General features: G+C 34.8%; 1 protein-coding gene across 2 annotated transcripts in view; it reads right to left on the minus strand.

Annotated features, from left to right (window-relative positions):
• Positions 1 to 22,069, minus strand: part of EIF5B (eukaryotic translation initiation factor 5B) — a 100,902-nt gene that overhangs the window by 46,915 nt on the left and 31,918 nt on the right. For both annotated transcript variants that reach the window (XM_078056819.1, XM_036105256.2), the window contains exons 2-9: positions 15,528 to 15,653; positions 15,342 to 15,426; positions 14,034 to 14,706; positions 12,317 to 12,534; positions 11,783 to 11,933; positions 6,493 to 6,591; positions 5,947 to 6,036; positions 3,725 to 3,799 (exon numbers count right to left, since the gene is read on the minus strand). In XM_078056819.1, coding sequence (XP_077912945.1) covers positions 3,725 to 3,799; positions 5,947 to 6,036; positions 6,493 to 6,591; positions 11,783 to 11,933; positions 12,317 to 12,534; positions 14,034 to 14,706; positions 15,342 to 15,426; positions 15,528 to 15,653 — 1,517 coding nt within the window. The remainder of the gene's footprint in view (positions 1 to 3,724; positions 3,800 to 5,946; positions 6,037 to 6,492; positions 6,592 to 11,782; positions 11,934 to 12,316; positions 12,535 to 14,033; positions 14,707 to 15,341; positions 15,427 to 15,527; positions 15,654 to 22,069) is intronic.

Here is a 22,069-nt window from a genome sequence, read left to right on the forward strand (position 1 = left end):
GCTACCCTATGACCCAGTAATTGCACTACTGGGTATTTACCCCAAAGATACAACTGTAAGGATCCAAATGGGTACGTGCACCCCAGTGTTTATAGCAGCAATGTCTACAATAGCCAAACTGTGGAAATAGCCAAGATGTCCATCGACAGATGAATGGATAAAGAAGATGTGGTATATATACACAATGGAATATTATGCAGCCATCAAAAGGAATGAAATCTTGCCATTTGCAACGACATGGATGGAACTGGAGGGTATTATGCTGAGCGAAATAAGTCAATCAGAGAAAGACATGTGTCATATGACCTCACTGATATAGGAATTCTTAATCTCAGGAAACAAACTGAGGGTTGCTGGAGTGGTGGGAGGTGGGAGGGATGGGGTGGCTGGGTGACAGACACTGGGGAGGGTATGTGCTATGGTGAGTGCTGTGAATTGTGTAAGACTGATGAATCACAGTCCTGTTCCTCTGAAACAAATAATATGTAAGTTAAAAAAAAAAAAAAGATAGCAAGAAGGGAAAAATGAAGGGGGGGAATCAGAGGGGAGACGAACCATGAGAGACTATGGACTCTGAGAAACAAACTAGGGGTTCTAGAGGGTTGGGGGATGGGTTGGCCTGGTGATGGGTATTAAAGAGGGCACGTACTGCATGGAGCACTTGGTGTTATATGCAAGCAATGAATCATGGAACACTACCTCAAAAACTAATGATCTAATGTATGGTGATTAACATAATAAAAATAAAGAAAAGCAAAAATGGAATGCCTCACTAACAGGTTCATACTAAAGGAAATTCTAAAGGTATTCTTCAGGCAAGAAGAAATGATCTCAAATGGAAGATCAGAGATCCAAAAAGAAATGAAATACAACAAAGAGCTGACAATACGAGTAAACTTAAGCCAAAACTTAAAAAAGAGAATTAAAATAAATGGGAATAACAAACTGAGGAGTGGATAAATTTGCTCATGTATTCTACAGTCTTTTCATTGTCTGGAACGAGGGTAATATTAGACAGTAATAGTTTAAAGATCCATGTTAAAAGTCTCTAGAGTAATGACTAAAAATAAGTGGGAAAGTATATAACTTCCAAGCTCATGGAAGGACAAACATACAGAATTAAAAAAAAAAGGCAGGGGGGGGAGGTGCCTGGGTGGCTCAGCCAGTTACGGCTCAGGACATGATCCCAGGGTCCTGGGATTGAGCCCCTCATTGGGCTCCCTGCTCAATGGGAAGTCTGCTTCTCCCTCTCCCTCTGCTGTTCCTCCTGCTTGTGCTTTCTCTCGCTCTCTCTCCTGCTCTCTGTCAAATAAATAAATAAATAAAATTTTAAACAAAACAACAATCCCAAGCATGGTTAGAAAGGACAAAAAAAGAAACAGAACCAGTAAGGACTAAATAAGATAAATACTCTTCACTAATTACATAAAGGGTTAAATGTAATGGGCTAAGTGGTCTAGGTAAAATAAAGACTGACAAACTGGATTTAAAAATCTCAACTATGTGCTAATCAAGGAGACAGATAAAGAATAGAAAAAGATCATGTAAATCAAAGCTATGTCACTGTATCAACATCAGATAAAGTATGTTTTAAGGCAAAAAGCATTGTTAGAAATAATTAAAACAAAAAAACCACAAAAACAAATAAAAAATATAAATAAGACGCAATAGAATAGTAAATCAATGAGTCAAATTCATCAAAAAAATATGAGAGTGTATTTACCTAAAATTTATCAAACAAAACTAACAGAGCACAGGGAGAAATAGACAATCTACAATCATGGCAGATTTTATCTCACTACTCCCAGTAACAGAGAGAAAAGGCAGTCCAAAAAAAAATCTCAGATTAAAAAAGACCTGAACAAAATGATGAGCAAATCTGTCCAAATACAGTTTACCCTTGAACAACATGGGGATTAGGAATGTCAATGCCCCCATGCAGTTGGAAATCCATGTATAACTTTTGACTCTTCAAAAATTTAACTAACAGCCTACTATTGACCATAAGCCTTGGTAATAACATAAACAGCTGACTGATACATAGTTTGTATGTGTATTACATACTGTATTCTTATAATAAACTAAACCAGACAAATAAAAATGTTACGAAGAAAATCTTAAGGAAAATATATTACAGCATTGTATCAAAAAAAATCTGCATGTAAGTAGACTCCTGCAGTTTAAACCCATGTTGTTCAAGGGTTAACTCTACAGAGAACAAGGCACACAACTACTGTAGAATATAAATTCCTTCCAATCATATATTAAACACAATAATCAACCATGTGCTGGGTTGTAAATTAAGTCTCCACAATTTCAAAAGATAGAACCATGTATATTCTCTGATCTCAATGAAGTAACAAGAAAATAATTAGAAAATCCCTCTTCTGTAAATTAAGAACGACACTTCTATCAATCAGGTAAAATATATTAAAATGGAAGTTAAAAATAATATCAGAACTTATGAAATTTGGGTAAAGAAATGCTTAACAAAAAATTTAGTTTTAATAACATGTATTAGATGTTGGCGAGGATGTGGAGAAAAAGGAATCCTCTTGTGCTGCTACTGGGAATGCAAACTGGTGCAGCCACTGTGGAAAACAGTATGGAGTATCCTCAAAAACTTAAAAATAGAACTACCTTATGATCCAGTAATCACACTACCAGGTATTTACCCAAAAAATACAAAAACACTAATTCAAAGGATTACATGCACCCCTATGTCTATGGCAACATTGTTTATAATAACCAAAATATAGAAGCAGCTCAAGTGCCCACAGACAGATGAACAGATAGAGAAGATGTGGTGTATATATACAATGGAATATTATTCAGCCATGAAAAAGAATGAAATCTTGTCACTTACAGTGACATGAATGGAGCTAGAGAGTATAATGCTAAGTGAAATGTGTCAGTCAGAGAAAGACAAATATATGATTTCACTCATATGCAATTTAAGAACAAAACAAATGAGCAAAGAGCAAAAAAAGAGAGAGACGAACTAAGAAACAGCCTCTTTAACTACAGAGAACAAACTGATGGTTACCAGAGGAGAAGAGAGGTTTGTGGCGGGGGGGGCCGGGGGGGGAGGCATGGGTTAAATAGGTGATGGGAATTAAGGAGTGTACTTGTCCTGATAAGCACCATGTTATATATGGAATTGCTGAATCACTATCATACACCTGAAAGTAATATAACAATGCATGTTAACTAACTAGAATTAAAATTAAAACTGAAAAAAAAAAAAAAAGTATTAGGGAAAAAAAACCCTGAAAAACCAAAAAACCAAATATCCATCTCAAGTTAGGAAAAACCCCCAGAAAACTAAAACCAAAGAAAGTAGATTTTAGTAATAGAGGACAGAAAGTAATAACAAAGAAAAATTACTTATTCATATTGATTAGGTACTATTCACTTGTATCACCTTTGTATTGTATTTCAAGTTAAAGTGCTTTTTTTGTAGGCTAGCTTTAATAGCCTAACCCCATTTAAAACATCACTCTGAAAAAATGTATTTTAAATCCCAGGAGCCCTTGAAAAACCATTTATTCATAAAATGAGGCTCCACATAATCAGGAACCATGGCAATGGAGAGATCTGAAACTGGTTTTTATTCCCAGAAATGTGCATATGGCTTTCATAATCAGAAGACTGACTATTCCTTTAAATACACACACCTCTAATAACCATTAGATTTATCAATGCGTACTTATGAGCTATTCACCTTTTTCTCTCTCTTCATCACTGGCCATAGCTTCCCAATCATCCAACCCAGCATCTTCAGTTTCTTCTTCCTCTTCTGTAAATAAATGTTTTTGTTAAAGACATAGAAATCATCTAGAAATAGGAGCTTGCTTTTAGAAAAAAGTAGAAAATTATGCTGACACTAAAAATATTTTAATTATGCAAAAACATACAATTTCGTCATCTTTGGAACTATTTTCTCAGTATAGCTACATGTTATAATTTAGTATTACCAAATGCTGCATAATTTCCTAGCATTTTGAATACACCAAATTAAACCAGATTTCATATTTGACATAATTAAAGTTTTAGAAACTCAGACACTGAACTGTTCTGTTAGATTCTGAAAAGGGTAGATGATCGCACTCAGTTCTTGAGGAAAAATGAAATTTCACAATAGTCCCCCCAACCTTAGCTACGGTCTTGCTTTCTGCATTTTGTCACCACGGTGAACTGCGGTCTGGAAGCAAATGATCCTTCTTTCCTTCTTCTAACATATGGTCAGAAGGTCAATGGTAGTCTAACATTACATCACAGTGCCTACATCATTCATCTCACTTCATCTAGTCACATGGGTATTTAACATCTACATCATCACAAGAAGAATGAGTATAGTACAATAAGATATTTTAAAAGAGAGAGACTACACCCACATAACTTATTATATTGTTCTAATTGTTCATATTATTACTTATTGCTGTTCATCTCTCACTGTGCCTAATTTATAAGTTAAACTCTATCACAGTTATGTATTTATAGCAGAAAACAGAGTTCAGTACTATCTGCAGTTTCAGACATCCACTGGGGGTCTCAAAACATATGCCCCACAAATAAGAGAGGATTACTTACTGTATCTTCATTTTGATCTTTCAAACTTACATGTCATACCTAAGAATTTACTACTTATTTTATTGCTTTAACTTCTACAGCTACATAAAAATACTATTTAAATCATAGTTGGAGGTACAAAGCTACACCTCTACTCCAGTTGAAAATAAGAAAAGAATATCTGCTGACAATCCAAAAACATCCAGAAAGGTATAATTTTGAATATTAAAGACTTAATATTCTCAACATTGACTCTTTTCACTGAAATCCAATAAAGCAAAACTATTCTCAAATCCAAGTGGGACAAGTGGTATTTGCTTCCCTGTAATAATTATTACTTGCCAACAAGTTTGGATCATCTTGAGGAAGAGGAAATGAATCAGGTACATGTACCGCAATTGTCCTTCTAAATTAGCAATTCTTTCCACTGCTATAAATGTCACCTAAAATAATGGACTGCCATTAGGCATATCAACCTGTATTTCTCCAATGTCATCATGCTAAGCTGAGTTGTGCCAGGTAAATGATCCTTTTATAATAAGAACAGGAGGGGAGAAAGAAGGAAAGGAACTATCAATGATATTTTTCACCAGTGTGGGTCAGTCTTGATATTCTTTTACTATTTATTCTGACTCCAAACTTTAAACAGTAGAGAGTCTCTTGATTTTGTTAACCATACATGTAGCTAGCTAGCCTCTGGCTCACCTATCAATATCTAGTCTAATGAATTAAAACAATGTTTATCTTTAAAAAAAAAAAAAAGTCAAATACTTTCTCCAACCTCAAAACACATACACACACAGAATGAATAAACTGAATCCTCTTACTGATTTAGTAAATAGAAGTTGACCTCTAAGGAGGTTTAAAAATGCCAATTTTTACAGTACTCTTAAAAAGTTGTCATTAAAATGCTTCCAATTTGTTTCCAAAGGATTAAATAAAGAACTTCAGGTCTTCTTGGCACCACCAAAGATTTCTGACCCATATGAAAACATCAGAAAAAAATCCAAAATACTTCTATTCTGTCTACATTTTACTGACACTACTAAAAACTGATTCAAGTCTCAATCCTATACTTTTTTTTTTTTTTTTTTTTAAAGTGGAGCCCAGCTTGGAGTTCGAACTCACAGGAGCTCAAACGCAAAACCATGAGATCAAGACCTGAGCCATGACCAAGAGTCAGATACTCAACCGAATGAGCCTCCCAGGCGCCCCTAAACTTTTTCAAAATGGAAAGGGAAAGAAATGGTTTAGAGAAAAGTATGAAGAATACCATCCTGCCAGATATTTGCTTTCCCCAAATACATGATGACTAAGACAATTTCTGACACATCAGTGCTATCTAATAGGAAGCAATTAGTCAGTGCTACTGGCCTGGTTCAGCAGGAGGTGGTGTCTCTTCCTTTTCTGGAACTCCTTGTTCTACAACTTCTACAGTAGCACATAATTCTATTGGTTCAGATACTGAAAAAGGGGCAGAAACCAAGTTAGTAATACTTTTTCAGTGCAAAATTTCTGTTGGGATACTCTGTTAAGTACTGAATAAAAACCAGTAGTACAAACCTAAATTCTTTTAGTTTAGAAAATGTTTAAATATCAGTCATATATTTTACAGGAAACAGTCTGCTCAAGGAACAATGTGAAATTACAAAAGGTTGAGAAGGAAAAGAAAAGTAAGAATGATAGTTAAGAATAGTTGGTTTTGGGAAGATCTAGATTTTTCAAACAAAAGCACTGTTCCATTAACCTGTCATTTAAATCAGTTGAGAATGATTAACAATAATAAGAAACAAGGTATAGGAAATAAGTTTCAATATATAATTCTGATTTGTGGTTTCTTTTTAAAAGACACTGTTTCGAAGGTTGGAGGAAAAGGCAAACAAAATTGTTTTTAAATCACAGGGCCCTTTGTATACAAACCTTCTTTATTTTCTAGCTGCTGTAATGTTTTTTTCTTCTTTTTATCTTCATAAATTGGCCTTTTCTTTGGCAAAGAGTCTTTTGATGGCACTTCAACACCTAAGGGATAAAAATGAAAAACTTTAGGTTTATTCTATTTGTGTATCATCTAAGAAATGCTACTTAAAAAGATAACATTTTAGGGAAGCCTAGGTGGCTCAGTCAGTTAGTTAAGCGTCTGCCTTCGGCTTAGGTCATGATCCCAAGGTCCTGGAATCGAGTCCCACATCAGGCTCCTTGCTCAATAGGGAGCCTGCTTCTCCCTCTGCCTCCCACTCCCCCGCTTGTGCTCTGTCTCTCTGACAAATAATAAATCTTAAAAAAAAAAAGATAACATTTTATTCACCTCAGAGATACATACATTCATGGAAAAATCTCTTTTCTATAGAAGGAGTTTTAAAATTTACATAAACTAAAATACTACTTTCTTGGTGTACAGTTCTGGGACTTTTGAAAAATGTGTAGAGTTATTAAACACAATGAAGATGCAGAACAATTCCAACACCCTGTGCTGTTCTATGTAATCAAACCGTACTTACATCCTTAGCCCTTGGCAACCACTGATCTGTTCTCTATCCCAAAAGATTTGTTTTTTCCAAAATGTCACAGAAATGAAACCTATAGTCTGGGCTGTTGTCATCATAATGAATTTTAGAGTCATCCTCATTGTTATATGTACTAATACTTCATTTCTTTCTATTGCATTCCACTGTATGGATATATTACAGTTCCATTATTCTGTAGACAACTGAAGGACATTTGACTTTTTTTCCAGGTTTTGACAATTATGAATAAAGCTTCTACGAACATACGTATTCAGTTTTCTGTATGAACATTTCTCTGGGGTAAATATTTTGAGTGGGAATGACGGGACATTAGATAAATATATATTTAATTTTGTAAGAAACTGCCAACTGTTTTCCAAACTGACTTTACAGTTTTGCATTTCAACCAGTAAGGTAGGTGAGTTCCAACTGTCCTGCATACTTGTCAGAAAAAGGCAAGTTATTAAAATTTATGTATTTCAATAAACATGTAGTAATATATCACCGTGGTCTTAATTTGAATTTCCCTAATGACTAATGTTAAACATTCTTTTCATTGCTTATAGTTCTGTTCAAATCTTTTGCCCATTTTTAAATAGGGTTGTTGCTCTTCTTATTGTTGAATACTAAGTTATCTTCACATACTGTGCGTATTAATCCTTGTCAGATATGTGATTTTCAGGTGTTGTCTTTGAATTCTCTCAGTGGTGTCTTCTGCAGAGCAAGTTTTTAACTGGACTTCCCAAATATGTTCCTTTTATGAATTATGCTTTTTTAAGTTAAACTAAGCACTAACACAAGGTCACAAAGATTTTCTACTATTTTTCCCCTAAAGTTCTGTAGTTGTACATTGTAGATTTAGATTTACGATCTTTTTGAGTGAATTTTTATGTAATGCGTGAAATTTAGGACTAGGCTTTTGGGTATTCTGGGTTTTTGTTTTTGCATCTAGATACTGAACTGTTCCAACATCAGTTGTCGTCAACACTGTATTTTACTTATTAAACTGCCTCTTCCCCAAAACTGACCATATACAGAGGATTCTATTGATCTATTTGTCTTTATTCCTGCTTTTGCCATTATCACACTACTGATTACCATGGCTTTATAGTAAGTCTTGAAATCAGGTATTTTGAGTCCTCCAAGTATGTTATTTCCAAAAATATTTTGGCCATTCTAACTCCTTCACCCTTTCATACACATTTTAGAAATAGCTTATAGATACTCACAAAATATCCTGCTGCAAGTTTGACTGGAATTGCACTGAATCTAGAGGTCATTTTGGAGAACTGATAATCTCAACAGTATCAAGTGAATGCAACATTTTTCCATTTACAAAGGTCTTTGATTATTTTCATGTTTTTATAGTTTTCAGAATATAGATCCCACAAATATTAGAATTATAACGAAGAAATCCAGTTTATTTGGGGGGGGTGCTACTACAAATAATACTGTTTTGATTTTCAGCTCTTAATTACTAGCATACAGACATACAATTGGTATTTGCATACTGGTCCTATCTAGAACCTTGTTAATCTCACTTATTAGCTGTAGGGTTTTGTGTGTGTGTGTGTTTTTTTCAGTTCTATATGCCATGATATTTTCTACGTAGGCAGCTATCATCTGTGAATAGAGTTTTACTTTTTCCAATCTGTATGCCTTTTACTTCTTTTTTTTCCCTAATTACCCATGCTAGGATGTTCCAGTACAACATGGAATGATTGTGGTAAGAATGGACATCCTTGTCTTAATTACAATATTAAGATTTAGCATCTATAATTCATCATTAAGTGCAATAGTTGAATATTTTTTTGTAGATCTCTTTTAGCAAAATAAGGAACTTTTCTATTTCCAGTTTATGAATTTCTATCATACATGGATGAATTCTGTCAAATGATTTTTCTTCATCCGTAAGATGATCATGTAGTTTTTCTTCTTTAAATACATTTACTCATTTTCAAAACTGAACCAGCCTTCATTCCCAGAGTAATCTTTATGAGTTTTGATAGTTTATGTCTTTTAAGGAATAGCCCTATTTTATCAAGCTTTTGAATCTATTAGCATAGAGCCGTTCACAATATTGCCTTATCATTTTAATACCTGTAGAACTGTAATGATGATATCCTTCCCCATGCTTTCCTCCTGGTATCGGTAATTTGTGTCTTGTCTCTTTTCTTCCTTAGCCGGTCTAGAAGTTTATCAATTTTATTGATATTTTCAAAGTACTAACTTCTGGCTTCAATGATTCCCTATTAGTCTTGTTTTATATTGCATTGTTTTCTGCACTTTTTTTCTTTCTGCTTACTTTGCTCTTCTATTTTTTAGTTTAAGATGGGAAGCTTAGACTATTGATTTGACCTTTTTTTTCTGAAGCAAGCATTTAATACTACAAATTCTCCTCTAAGCATTGCTTTAGCTGCAACCCACAAACTTTGATATGTTGTATTTTCCTTTTTGTTTTTTTTCGAATTCAAGATACTTTCTAATTTTCAGTAAGACTTCCTCCTGGACTCATGGGTTAGTAAGAAGTGTAGTTTAGGGGTGCCTAGGTAGCTCAGTCAATTAAACGTCTGCCTTCGGCTCAGGTCATGATACCAGGGTCCTGGGATGGAGCCCAGCATCAGGCACCCTGCTCCATGGGGTGTCTACTTCTCCCTCTGCCCCTCCCTCTGCTCATGCTTGCACTCTCTCTCTGAAATAAAATCTTCAAAAAATAAAATGTTCATCTAATCTCGTAAGTACAAGTCAAACTACTCCATAAAACATTACTAAGATTGGCAAATTACTCTATCCCAATTTCTTCATGACTGCTTTTAGCATTCCAGATAGTTACCTGTCAAATCTGATATCTGGGTGCTAGTTGTACTCATATTTGTTCTCTAATTTCATCTAAAAAACTATATCCCCAATTAAGAATAAAACTTTCTGAAATCTAAGTACTGTGTTTCTCTATATTTACTGCTCCCAGCTGAACATATAATGCATAATTAAGAGGTGGTCATACAGATCAGTTTAAATCTCAGCTCCATGACCTTGGGCAAGCTGTTAAAACTCGGAGTCTCTATTTCTTCACCTAAATGATGGGAATGAAAATACCTATAAGATTTTTATGAGAAAACAGACAATGTCAAAGGTTTATGACAGCATCAGTTACATAATACACACACAATAAATGGTACCTATTACTGTAATTATAGCATAAGCACCAAAATTACTGTCATATAAAAATCTGTGAAATATAAGAACAGGAAATTGAGAGGCCCTAATATATCCTTCTCAATGGAGCAGAGACACTATTTTAAATCATCTTATATGTCAAAAAATAATCAATTATATGTCCAGATTGTGGTCTCTAGACTAAAAGGAACCGAGGCTCCTTGGATAAACAGGTGATTCCAGATCTAAGACAGAAAATGTGCAAGATAAACCTTAGATAACTTGTTGTGTTAGAAAGCAAGGATGGGGTCTAAGAATACTGTAGTCATGTAGAAAAACTCACAGGGACCAACGTGAATGCGCTCCTGTTGGTCAAAGATGGGACAATTTGAATATAAAAAACATGAATGACTTCATGAGATAAACCATATCAATTATATAAAACCCCATTAAAAGAAAATGATATACATCCAAAAAACAAAATTATACTCATTGATCACCTTTGAAGTTGCTAAGACACTAATTTATTATTCTGAAAATTAATAAAGGATAAGAATTAAGCATTTATCCTGGCTTTCCTGCATGAACTACATTTCAGGGAAAGCTTTTCTTTAAAGATTGTAGCTAATAAGTACAAAAGAAATGACAGAATATCACAACTCTGCAATGATCACCAGCTGGTATTATTAGGCTGAATATTAAATTATTATTAGGAAAAGTCAGTGGAGTACTTATATAATGGACAAAGTTGCCAATACCTAAACCCAATGATCAATACTGACATCACTAGAAGTGAGACATCCAGATCACATGCCTCCTAACATGAGGCAATAGGAAGTACACAGTACACTTGGAGGAAGCCAAGCTGCTACATCTAAGAAATTATAAGGGACAGAGAAGTCTATTAGCCAACACCAGGAAAATGCCATTAGATAAATCCAGAATATGAGAAATTCTAAAGAATAATCCAGTATCTATGACAAAGGGTAGTGGTATCAGTGAGAGACAGACATATCAACCAAATGCAATGTGTGGATCTAATCTGGATCCTGATTTGAACAAATCAACTATTAAGAACATTTGGAGATAAGGGGAAAAATTAAACACAGAAAACCAGATGCTGTCAAGGAATTAATTTTGTTTTATGTAATAAATACAAACTCTTTTAACATTAAAAAAAAATCCTTACGTTAGAGATACATACTAAAGCAAAATACAAGTAAAATAATATGGTGTTTAGAATACACTTTATAGAAGTCATCCCCCAGAATAATGTAATTATCTTACCTATTCTTTACATTTTTTTTTTTTTTTTAAGTAAGCCGTACACCTAGTGTGGGGCTTGTAACTCATGACCCTGGGACCGAGCTGCATGTTCTACCATCTGAGCCAGCCAGGTATCCCTATTCCTTACATTATTATTTGACTTTTCCCACAGCATTTTCATAGGAATTTTTCTGCCTAATTCAATTCTCCTTTTGACCATTACAGACCTGTAACTGTATGACAGAAGCTTCTAGACTGTTCAGTCAATTAAAAATACTACTTACCCTGAGCTTGTAGAAGTTTAAGGGTAGCTTCAGCTCTGGCTCTGGCTTCTCTCTGGGATTTAGTTAAAAGTTTCCCTTCTTTTTTTAAGCGTTCTTTTCTTTCTTTCTCTTTTTGCTTTTTCCTTTCTCTCTTTTCTTGTTCTAGTCTTTCCTGCATAAGAGTACATAAATAAGACAAAAATTGTATTGGCATAATTATAAAATTTAAATGTAAAGAACCCAAACTCAAATGTAAAGCTCTTGAGATACATGCAAAGTATTACATTAGGAATACCCAAATGAAAATATTTTAATGGCTGTACAAAATAAGTATTAATTAATGTCACATGAAAGTAGACTAAGTATTGGCAAGGATACATAACCAATTTCTGCATCTGAAAAAATAAAGGTAGAATTTTCTGTATTGCTTCATCTTGTCTGTATCAAAATAGTAACTGAATTACCATACAACTATGACATTTTTAGAATTAGAAGGTTAAAGATAATTTACAGAGCAGAGACTTTTAAGTTAAACACAACTTCATGAACACATACCTCTTCTTTACGCTTAGCTTCTAACTCTTCAAGCCGCTTTATGCGTTCCTCCTCTTCTCTCTTCTGTCGTTCTTCTTCTTCTTTAAGCTTAGCCAGAGCTTCTTGCATAGCCTTTACTGTGGCTTTGCTAGGTCCTTTTTTCTTCTCTTTCTCTTTTTCTTCCTTCTCTCCTTTCTTTTTCTTCTTATCTTTTTTCTTTTTGTCTCCTTCATTGTCATCTACCAAAAAAGAACAAAGGCGAAGTGTTTTTTAAAAAAGTTGTTTCCGGGAGACTGGGTGGCTCAGATGGTTAAGTGTCTGCCTTCGACTCGGGTCATGACCCCAGGGTCCTGGGATTGAGTCCCGCATCAGGCTCCCTGCTCAGCGGGGAGCCTGCTTCTCCCTCTGCCTCTCATGAATAAATAAATAAAATCTTTAAAAAATAAAATAAAATAAAATAGAAAGTTGTTTCCTAAAGCAGTGATAAGCAAACCCCAGAATTCAAGGACCATATTGGGCCAAGGCTGATGCCAGCAGCAAGGTAGGTCTCTAGCCCTATCAAGAGGGTAGCCAGAATAGCTCAAAACCGTCCAGCTGCCTCCTTAGAAGCCTACAACACTGGTGTTGCTCTAAATTGTCCTGAGGGATCCAAGAAGAGAGGAGGATCCTGACAGCAGGAAGAAGATATACTGTATCTAATGTATCTCTTAATCCATGGTATCTGAATTCCTGCCTAAATTCTGTAGCTAGTTCTGCCTCTATAAGATGGGGATGATAAGAATGATGCCTACCTTACAGGGATATTAGGAGGACAAAATAAAAAACATAGATAATTATATTCCAAGAGGTCTACAGCATTAAAGTTTATGAAACTACTTTTGGGGTGTTACTCCTCAAAGATGTCCAGATAATAAAAATTTGGTTAAAAAAGATAGGTCAATTTTTCCATTGAAAGCTTTCTAGTCTAAAAAAACCTATGTGAATCATTTGATCTTTATTCTCCTTCTGAAGGAGGAGAATTTTAGTTAGAAAACTTACTTTTTGTTAATTGGTTCTGGCATAAAAACTTGGCTTACTGTTGCTTAAAAGATGTTAACTTATTTCAGCATGTTTTTACTTTTCTATTTCATAGATTGGATTGGGTTTTTAAAAACAAGAAAGTTGGGGCGCCTGGGTGGCTCAGTTGTTAAGCATCTGCCTTCGGCTCAGGTCATGATCCCAGGGTCCCAGGATCGAGCCCTGCATCGGGCTCCCTGCTCCACGGGAAGCCTGCTTTTCCCTCTCCACTCCCCCTGCTTGTGTTCCCTCTCTTGCTGTCTCTCTCTCTGTCAAATAAATTTTAAAAAACCTTAAAAAATAAAAAACAACAGGAAAGTATTTATAAAAATAAAAAAATTTTAAAACAGGGAAGAATTGTTATTATCTGACACTAAGATATCAAAAAGAATAAATTTATCTTTTAGGCAACTTGCAGACTTTATCAGCAGCAAAACTGTTTTCTTTCACAGTGAAATTCTTTAAAAATCCTAGTCTGTACACAAACCTAATTTAAAGATATTTTATACTATATATAAATGTTTAACAGTGAAAATCAAAAGTATTTAGATATAATTTTTACAAGTCCTCCTTTAAAATTTAAGTCCTTGTATAAGCAAGGGCAAAAACCAATATGACTTTGGGGCAAAACTTAGGACTATCAAAACAAACCTTCAGCCCTTTCCTTGATAATGTTACCAACCTTCAGCAGCTGTGGGAGTCTCTCCTTTCTCTTCAGAGGCAGGGACTGCTCCAATATCAAGGGCCACTTTGGATTTTACAGCTTCTTCTTCAGATTTCTTTTGAGACTGTTTACTCTGATCCTTTTTCCCAGTCTCTAGCTCTTCTTTTTCTTTCAGCTTCCGCAGTTTTGCTTTTTCTTCATCTCGCTTTTTTCTTTCACGTTCTTTCTTTTCTGCCTTCTTTTGGGCCACCGTCTTAATTTTGAAGGAGGAGTCGTCGTCTTCATTCCCACTCTCCACATTAGGACCTGGCTTATTCTTTTGATTTTTTTTCTGTCCTTTTCTAGACTGCAAAAATTCATCTGATTCATCACCACTTTCACCTGAAGAATTTACTCTGGAACGCTCTTTAACTCTTTTACTGTTATCCTCATCTTCTTCTGATCCATCCCCCTTTTTATTTGATTTCTGAACTTTCCCTTTAGCTTTTTTAGAAAGTTTATTAAAATCATCATCATCATCATCACTCCCAGAGTACATTTCCACTTTTGGCTTTGCAGTCTTTTTTGATTTTGAATCTTTATCTTCCCATTCTTCACTATCATTATCATCAAAACTTTGTTTTTTGCCTTTCTGTCCTTTCTTTTTTTTATCTTGTTTTGAGGTGGATTCTTCTTCATTATTTTCTGTTGGCTAAAAAATTTCCATTGTTAAAGATTTTAATAGTTAGCATTTTATTTTTTAAAATAAGAGAGTCCTCAATCATGTATTTTACTAAGTTTTTTACTCAAAATAACTTCAAAATAAGGTCCATTTTTACGAATATAAAACTTGACCAAGTACCAGAAGCTAGCCTAGGCCTCAGGCACATTTCACATTCACTGGAAATGTCAGAATCCAGGTGCTCTGAAGCAAGTACTAATCATCAGTTCACATTCACTACCTTCTCAAATGGCATACAGAGCCTATGAGGAAAAGGAAAGAAAAAAAAATATGCCTATCACTTTCCCATTACTTTGAGGCTATTCAAATTCAAAGAATGAAAAAGAAAGAACACAGAACACCGAAGATGGGAAATGTTCTACCTCCAAATGTACCAATTTTATGAATAGGCAACATTATCACAAAACACGTTTAAATTCCCAAATAAATGTTTTTATATCTGTGAAAGTTTTAAAACACATTTCCTAAAAATTGTTTTCCCTCTTTGGCATCAGAATTTATAGAAATTTTTAAATAACATATTCACACTGCTCAAAAGCTTCCAAAAGCAGCTCCCCAAAACTGGCACTAGGACACAGAACAGGTAACAATGGTCTGTTTTTCACCTTTACTGCAGCACTTTCTCTGTCAGCTTTGATGCCTTGAGCTTCCCAAGACAATTCTTCCAGTTCTTTCAGGATATCGTCTTCACTAGAAAAGGATTAAAATATATTCTGAGGCACTGAATTAGCTTAATAAGTCAATCTAGTACCAAAGCTAATAAAAATCAAATATATTTGAAATATACTTACTCAAAGTCTGGCTTTCTTTTATCCTTTTTCTTTTTCCCCTTTGACTTTTGAGGTTCCTGTTCTTTGGCAGCACCAGCTCCTTCTATTTCTGCAGCCAAGGCATCGAGATCAATGTCATCCTTGGCACTTAAATGAAAATAAAGAAGACCTAAATGTTACTCGAGAGCAAAATAATCTACCACATTAACAAAGAAGTTTTTTTTTTAACATTTTGACTTTTCTCATGTATTAGCAGCCCACTGAGAAAAATCATTTGGCAAGTTCTTTCATGACAATACTTGAGTTATATCTACTTATCAGCCTCCCTGCATCTGTTTCAATAAAGTTACACTCAAATCAGAAAGAACTATAATGAACAGCTCCAGGAAAATCTAGGTAACAAGAGAAGGAAATTAACTTTTGTTGATACCAAAGTTTTTTGATGTGTGCCTGAAACAAATTATTTATAAAATGGAGAGAGCTTAAAAGATAAAACAAGTCTTATAACTTTATTATTAATAGCAACACCTAAATATTTGAACAGCTATTATTACTTGGAATAGTAGAAATTTTAGAGCTGGAAGGAACTTTAGAGTCCACCTAGTCTATTATCTCATTTTGCCAAGAGGAAAACTAAGATGCACAAAGTTTGAATGCCTTGGGCAAAACATCCAAATCTAAATGAATTAGGAATGATTTACTAAATTAAACACATAAAACATCCAAAACCCAGAATCAAATCTGCTCATAATCTTTTACATTCTTGGTTTCATTTCTGGTTCTATCCCACAATGTCCTCACCTACAAATATTGGAATAAACCAAACTATGTTCCAGTTACAAACTACAGAAAACCAAGGAAGTCAGTCTGAGATGTACAAATATGAAAGGTAGATGAATCCAAATAAATGATACAGTAAGAAAACAAAAACTTCGAGACGCCTGCGTGGCACAGTTGGTTAAGCGCCTGAGGTCCTGGGATCGAGTCCTGCATTGGGCTCCTTGCTTACCAGGGAGCCTGCTTCTCCCTCTGCCTGCCGTTCCCCCTGCTTGTGTGCTCTCCCTCTCTCTCTCTCTGACAAATAAATAAAACCTTAAAAAAAGAAAAAAGAAAACAAAGACTTCATGCAACATGACCCCCACTTTGCACACCTCGTCATAAAGATGCTTCATTTCAGTAAAGAAAATTTCTTGACAATAACTTTTAGCTCTATGATAAATATAATTTTAAGATTAACAAGACACTGAGGATATAAAATTTATTCTCAAGGGTCTTAGAAGAGACAGATAGCAAATCAATAAACCAGGAGTTGCAAAATGCCAAACGCCAAGAAGTGAAGGAATTTATGCTTTTATAATAGTTGTCCAGAACTGAAATAATTCCCTTTTGTCCTATATTTTAGACAGTGTATTTGAGAAAGATTATGTAACACTGAACTGCTGCATTGGAGAGGACTTCCTGAAGCATGAAATCCATAATCATAAAGTCAGACACTTCCTGGCAGAAGACAAGCCTGGAACCAAGTGCTGAAGGAGCTGGACAAAGCAGATGTGCATATCATATCAGACACAAGAAGTACAAAAACCTAAAGACAAAGTACGTGATGTCTAAAGAAGACCCATAAAAGGGTATCTGAACCAACTGAGGTGTTTTTCGTTAAGTTATGGGTTTCATGACCCAACCCAAGATCAAGGGACCCAGTAACAGGGGTGGAGCTAGACAGGGTATTTTTAGCAATCTTTCCAAGTGACTTTGGGCCCAATTTGAGTAGTTATCCTTTTTAATAAATGTAGAAACCAAGGCATGGAGAATTCACCCAGGATCACACAAGACAGAGATGGGATTTGAACCCAGAAGTTCTGATTCCACAATAACAGACTCTTAACTCTGCTTACATAACCAAATTTGCATTTTAGAAAGCTCCCTTTGGTATGAGTGGCAGACTAGAATCTGAACTAGTTAGGAAGCAGGAAGACCAGTTAGGGAGCTTTTATAGTTATTTATAATGAGAAATAATGAACACCTGACTTGCAGCAGTGACAGGCAAAATATTATAAGATACATATTGAGGGAATCAATCAGCAGCACTTAAGTGACCAACTGGATGTGTTAAATATAGACGGGAAAGAATCAAGAACCATCCTTAGGTCTCATTAAATAAGAGAAACCTAAGCCTGGCCAAGCATCAACCAGCAGTATCTCCAAAGGCACCCCTGCCAATATTTCATACCACAGAAGCTTCTAAACACAGGGTGAGATGGGAAGATGGTTAATGACTGAAGGTTGGCACCTCACCTCCAAAAATCTGCCAGCTCTCACCTGAACTATATTCATCTTATCAGAATACCCTGTGACTAGCTATATTTCCAGAGCATTTGGTTTCATATTACTGAAACAAACATCTCCAGGATAATAGTATATAGGGCTACCTTTGCATGCTATTGAGTCTGGCTAGTACTAAAAGACTGACAGGTTTTTGGCTTTTTTTTAAAGATTTTATTTATTTGAGAGAGAATGAGAGTGAGAGAAAGAACATGAGAGGGAGGTGGGTCAGAGGGAGAAGCAGACTCCCCGCTGAACGGGGAGCCCAAGGCGGGACTCGATCCTGGGACTCCAGGATCATGACCTGAGCCAAAGGCAGACGCTTAACCAACTGAGCCAACCAGGCTTCCCAAGACTGACAGTTTTGGAGTGCTTATCATATATCAAAGCATTGTGCTGATCAACCGCTAGACATACTATATATCATTTACTCCTAACAACTCCATCAAGTTAAGCTTAAAGATGATAAAAAGAATTTACAAAAGGCTAGAAAATAGCATACGAGGAACTCCCAAATCTGACACCAGAATTGTGCTGCCTTCCTTAAAAATAGGAAACCATCAAGTTTCTGAAATTGTCTGAAAAATTCAAACATACCTACAAAATATATCAGTGATACATAACACAATTTAAGTCTTAACCACAATGGTTTCTAAAGTGTTCCTTCAATATGTACTGAAGTTTTTGCCCCAGACTCAGGAAGAGGTCCTAAAAAGTCAACCATACTGCAATGACAGGACGTGAAAGTGACACACATATAATATCAGTTGAAATTTTATACCTACATTTTCAGTGCTACTCCTATAGCTACCCACTACAAACTACAGCTTTAAGATTTCTATAAACCAAAGAATCAAATCTAAAATCCAGTCATGCTGATAAGAAAAGCTTTAAAACCTTCAAGAATTCTATAAAAGTATTTTTCTATAGGTATGTCTTTCTGCAAACTACTTTTCCCTTTAACAAACCCATAACATTCCTATTAATATTTCCTGTGACAACCCCCAATCCTTTATTCTAAACTTACTACTGATTTACAGAGATAAAAAGCAATTTTCTATTGTACTGTTTTCACATGGCACATTCTTCCATCAAAACAATAAATATAACTTAATGGCCTTTAAAAATAAAGCTATTAAAAAGTTATGTGTAGATTTTTGAGAAACAGCCAAACTATTTTCTAAAATGAGTTTACCATTTAATATTCACAACAACAACATATGGAGATGTCCATTTTTTCCCCCCACATTCCAGCCAGTATTTGATATTAATGGGTACTGTTCAAGATGCTCTAAAGGATATGTGGTGGTATCTCATCATAGTTTTCATTTGCATTTCCGTAAAGGCTAGGGTAATTAAACATTTTTTCCTGCATTTATTTGCCATTCATACGTACTGTTCAGTGAAATGTCTGTTCATATCTTTTGCCCATTTTATAATTGGACTGATTGAATGCTGACTTTTGAGAACTCTTTTTATGTTCTGAGTCATTGGTTGAATACGGTTTATACATTTTCTTCCAGTCTGTAGCTCATCTGTTAACAGGGTTTTTATCAAAGCAAAAAATTTTCATTTTCACAAGATACTCTATCAAAATTTTATGAATCATGCTTTTGGTGTTATGACTAAGAACATTTCACCATGCCCTAGAACTTGAAAATAAAACCTGTTACCTTCTAACAATTGTGTGCTTTAATGTTTTATGTTTAAATCTATGATCCATTTTAATCTTTTTTTTTTTAAACCTATGGGTACTCAGCTGCTCCAGGAACATTTTAAAGTATCCATCCTACACTGAACTGCTTTTGCACTTTTGTCAAAAATCACTTAGCTATACTTGTATAGGGCTATTCCTGAGTCCTTTATTCTCTACTGATCTATGTGTCTCTCCCTCTGACATTAACAATTATGATTAATGGAGCTATATAGTAAGTTTTGAAATCAGGTGAAATGATTCCCTCCCTTTATTATTCATTATGAGAACTGTTTTATCTATTCTTAAGTTGGACTTTTCAATATATTTTAGAATAATCTTGTATATATCTATGAAAAAAGTCTTGCTAGAATTTTAATAGAAATTGTGTTAATTATATACAAAGAGATTTGAAGAGAACATCTTCATTATGTTATATCCATAGACTGGAAGACAATGTTTCTCCATTTATTTAGATCATTGATTTCTTCCATCAGTGTTTTGAAATTTTCACAAAACTAGTGTTTTTTAAATAACTGGAGATTTTAAAATTCAGTTTCTACATACTCATTACTAATGTACAAAAATATGATTAGATCTTTATGTTGATCTGGTATACTGCAACCTTGTTGAACTCACTTATTAATGCTGAGTTTTAAAATGGATATTCTACAAACATGCCATTTGCATATAAGATCAGTTTTATTCATTTCTGATCTGTATTCCTTTTTTTCTTTCTTTATTGCACTGGCTAAAACTAGTGTTATGTTGAACAGCAGTGGTGAAAGCGAACATCCTTGCCTTGTTCCCAATCTCAGAGTTTTTCACCTCTATGTTAGCTGTAGGTTTTTTGTAGATAACCTTTTCAAACTGAAGAAGTTTCCCTCTATTTCTAGTTTTCTGAGTTTTATTATGAATGGGTGATGTATTTTTGTCAAAAGCTTTCTGTATCAAATAAAAACAGAAAAAATTTTTTTAAGTTTTCTGCATCAACTGGTGTAATCATAAATAATTTTTCTTTAACCTGTTACCAGGGTGCATTACATTGATTGGCTTCTGAATAATGAACCAATCTTGCATCCACCTGAATTCACTCCACTTGGTCATGGTGTATATTTTTTATATAATGCCAAGATGTAGTTGTACTCAATTCTATTTGTTAACATTTCATTAACAACTTTTGCAATCTACATTTATGAGGTTATCAGCTGGTAGTTTTCTTTTTTGTGCACACCACTTTCAACTGGCTTTGAAATCAGGGTAATACTAGTTTCAAAAAACATCTGGAAGGGTCTTCTCTCCTGTTTTCAGAAATGATTATATAGACTTGGTGTTAATTCTTCTTTAAATATTTGGTAAACCAGTAAAAACGTCAGACTCTGGAGATTTATTTTTCAGAACATTTTAAGTTATAAATTCAATTTCCTTAAGAGGCATCGGGCTCTTCAAACTGTCTATTTCACCTTGGTGAGTTTCAATAGTTTGAGAAGTCTATTTCATTAAAGTTATCAAATTCATGTGTATAGAGTTGTTCAAAGTATCTTTTTTTTATCTTTTTGATGTACAGCTATAATACTATCCCCTATTTCATCCTTAAAGGCCTGTATCTAGTAAACACACTGATTCACTAATTTGTAACCTTCCAAAAGAAAGCAGTAGGCCCAAGTAATTTTACTGGTGAATTATAGCATTTAAGGAAAAAATTATACCATTTCTCCACAATCTCTAGAAAATAAAAGCAGAGTCTCCCTAACTCATTCTGGGAGGACAGCATTACCCCAATACCAAAACCAAAAACAGTGTAAGGTAAAACTACAATATCCTTCATAAACAAAGAGGTAAAAATCCTCAAAAAAAAATATTAGTAAATTGAATCCAACAATGTATAAAATGAATTATACACTACGACCAATTGGAACTTATTTCAGATATGCAAGATTTGAATACAAGAAATACTGTGAACAACTATATGCCAACAGATTCAATGACTTAGATGAAACGGACAAATTCCTAGACAAACTACTACAGCTGATTCAAAAAGTAGAAAATCTGAATACACCTTTAACAAGCACTTGAGTCATTAATCTAAAAGTTTCCCACTAAGAAAAGCCCAGGCCCAGATGGCTTCACTGATGAATTCTATGATACATATAAAAAATTAACTTCAGGGGCGCCTGGGTGGCTTAGCCAGTTAAGCAACTGCCTTTGGCTCAGGTCATGGTCCCAGGGTGCTGGGATCAAGTCCCATGTCAGGCTCCTTGCTCGGTGGGGAGCCTGCTTCTCCCTCTGCCTGCCGCTCCCCCTGCTTGTGCACTGTCAAATAAATAAATAAAATTAAAAAAAAAAAAAAAGAATTATCTTCAATCCTTCACAGACTCTTCTGAGAAAGAGAGGAGGGGGAGGGGGCAGGAGGGAGGGAGGAAAAAAAAAGAACACTGAGGCCAATATTATCCAGATAACAAAACTAGACAAAGACAGAAGGTACAGATGAAAAAAAATACTATCACACCAAATCCAGCCACATATAAAAAAGATTACACATCACAAC

The sequence above is a fragment of the Halichoerus grypus genome, chromosome 10 (genome assembly GCF_964656455.1).
Source record: "Halichoerus grypus chromosome 10, mHalGry1.hap1.1, whole genome shotgun sequence".
NCBI classification, from domain to species: Eukaryota; Metazoa; Chordata; class Mammalia; order Carnivora; family Phocidae; genus Halichoerus; species Halichoerus grypus.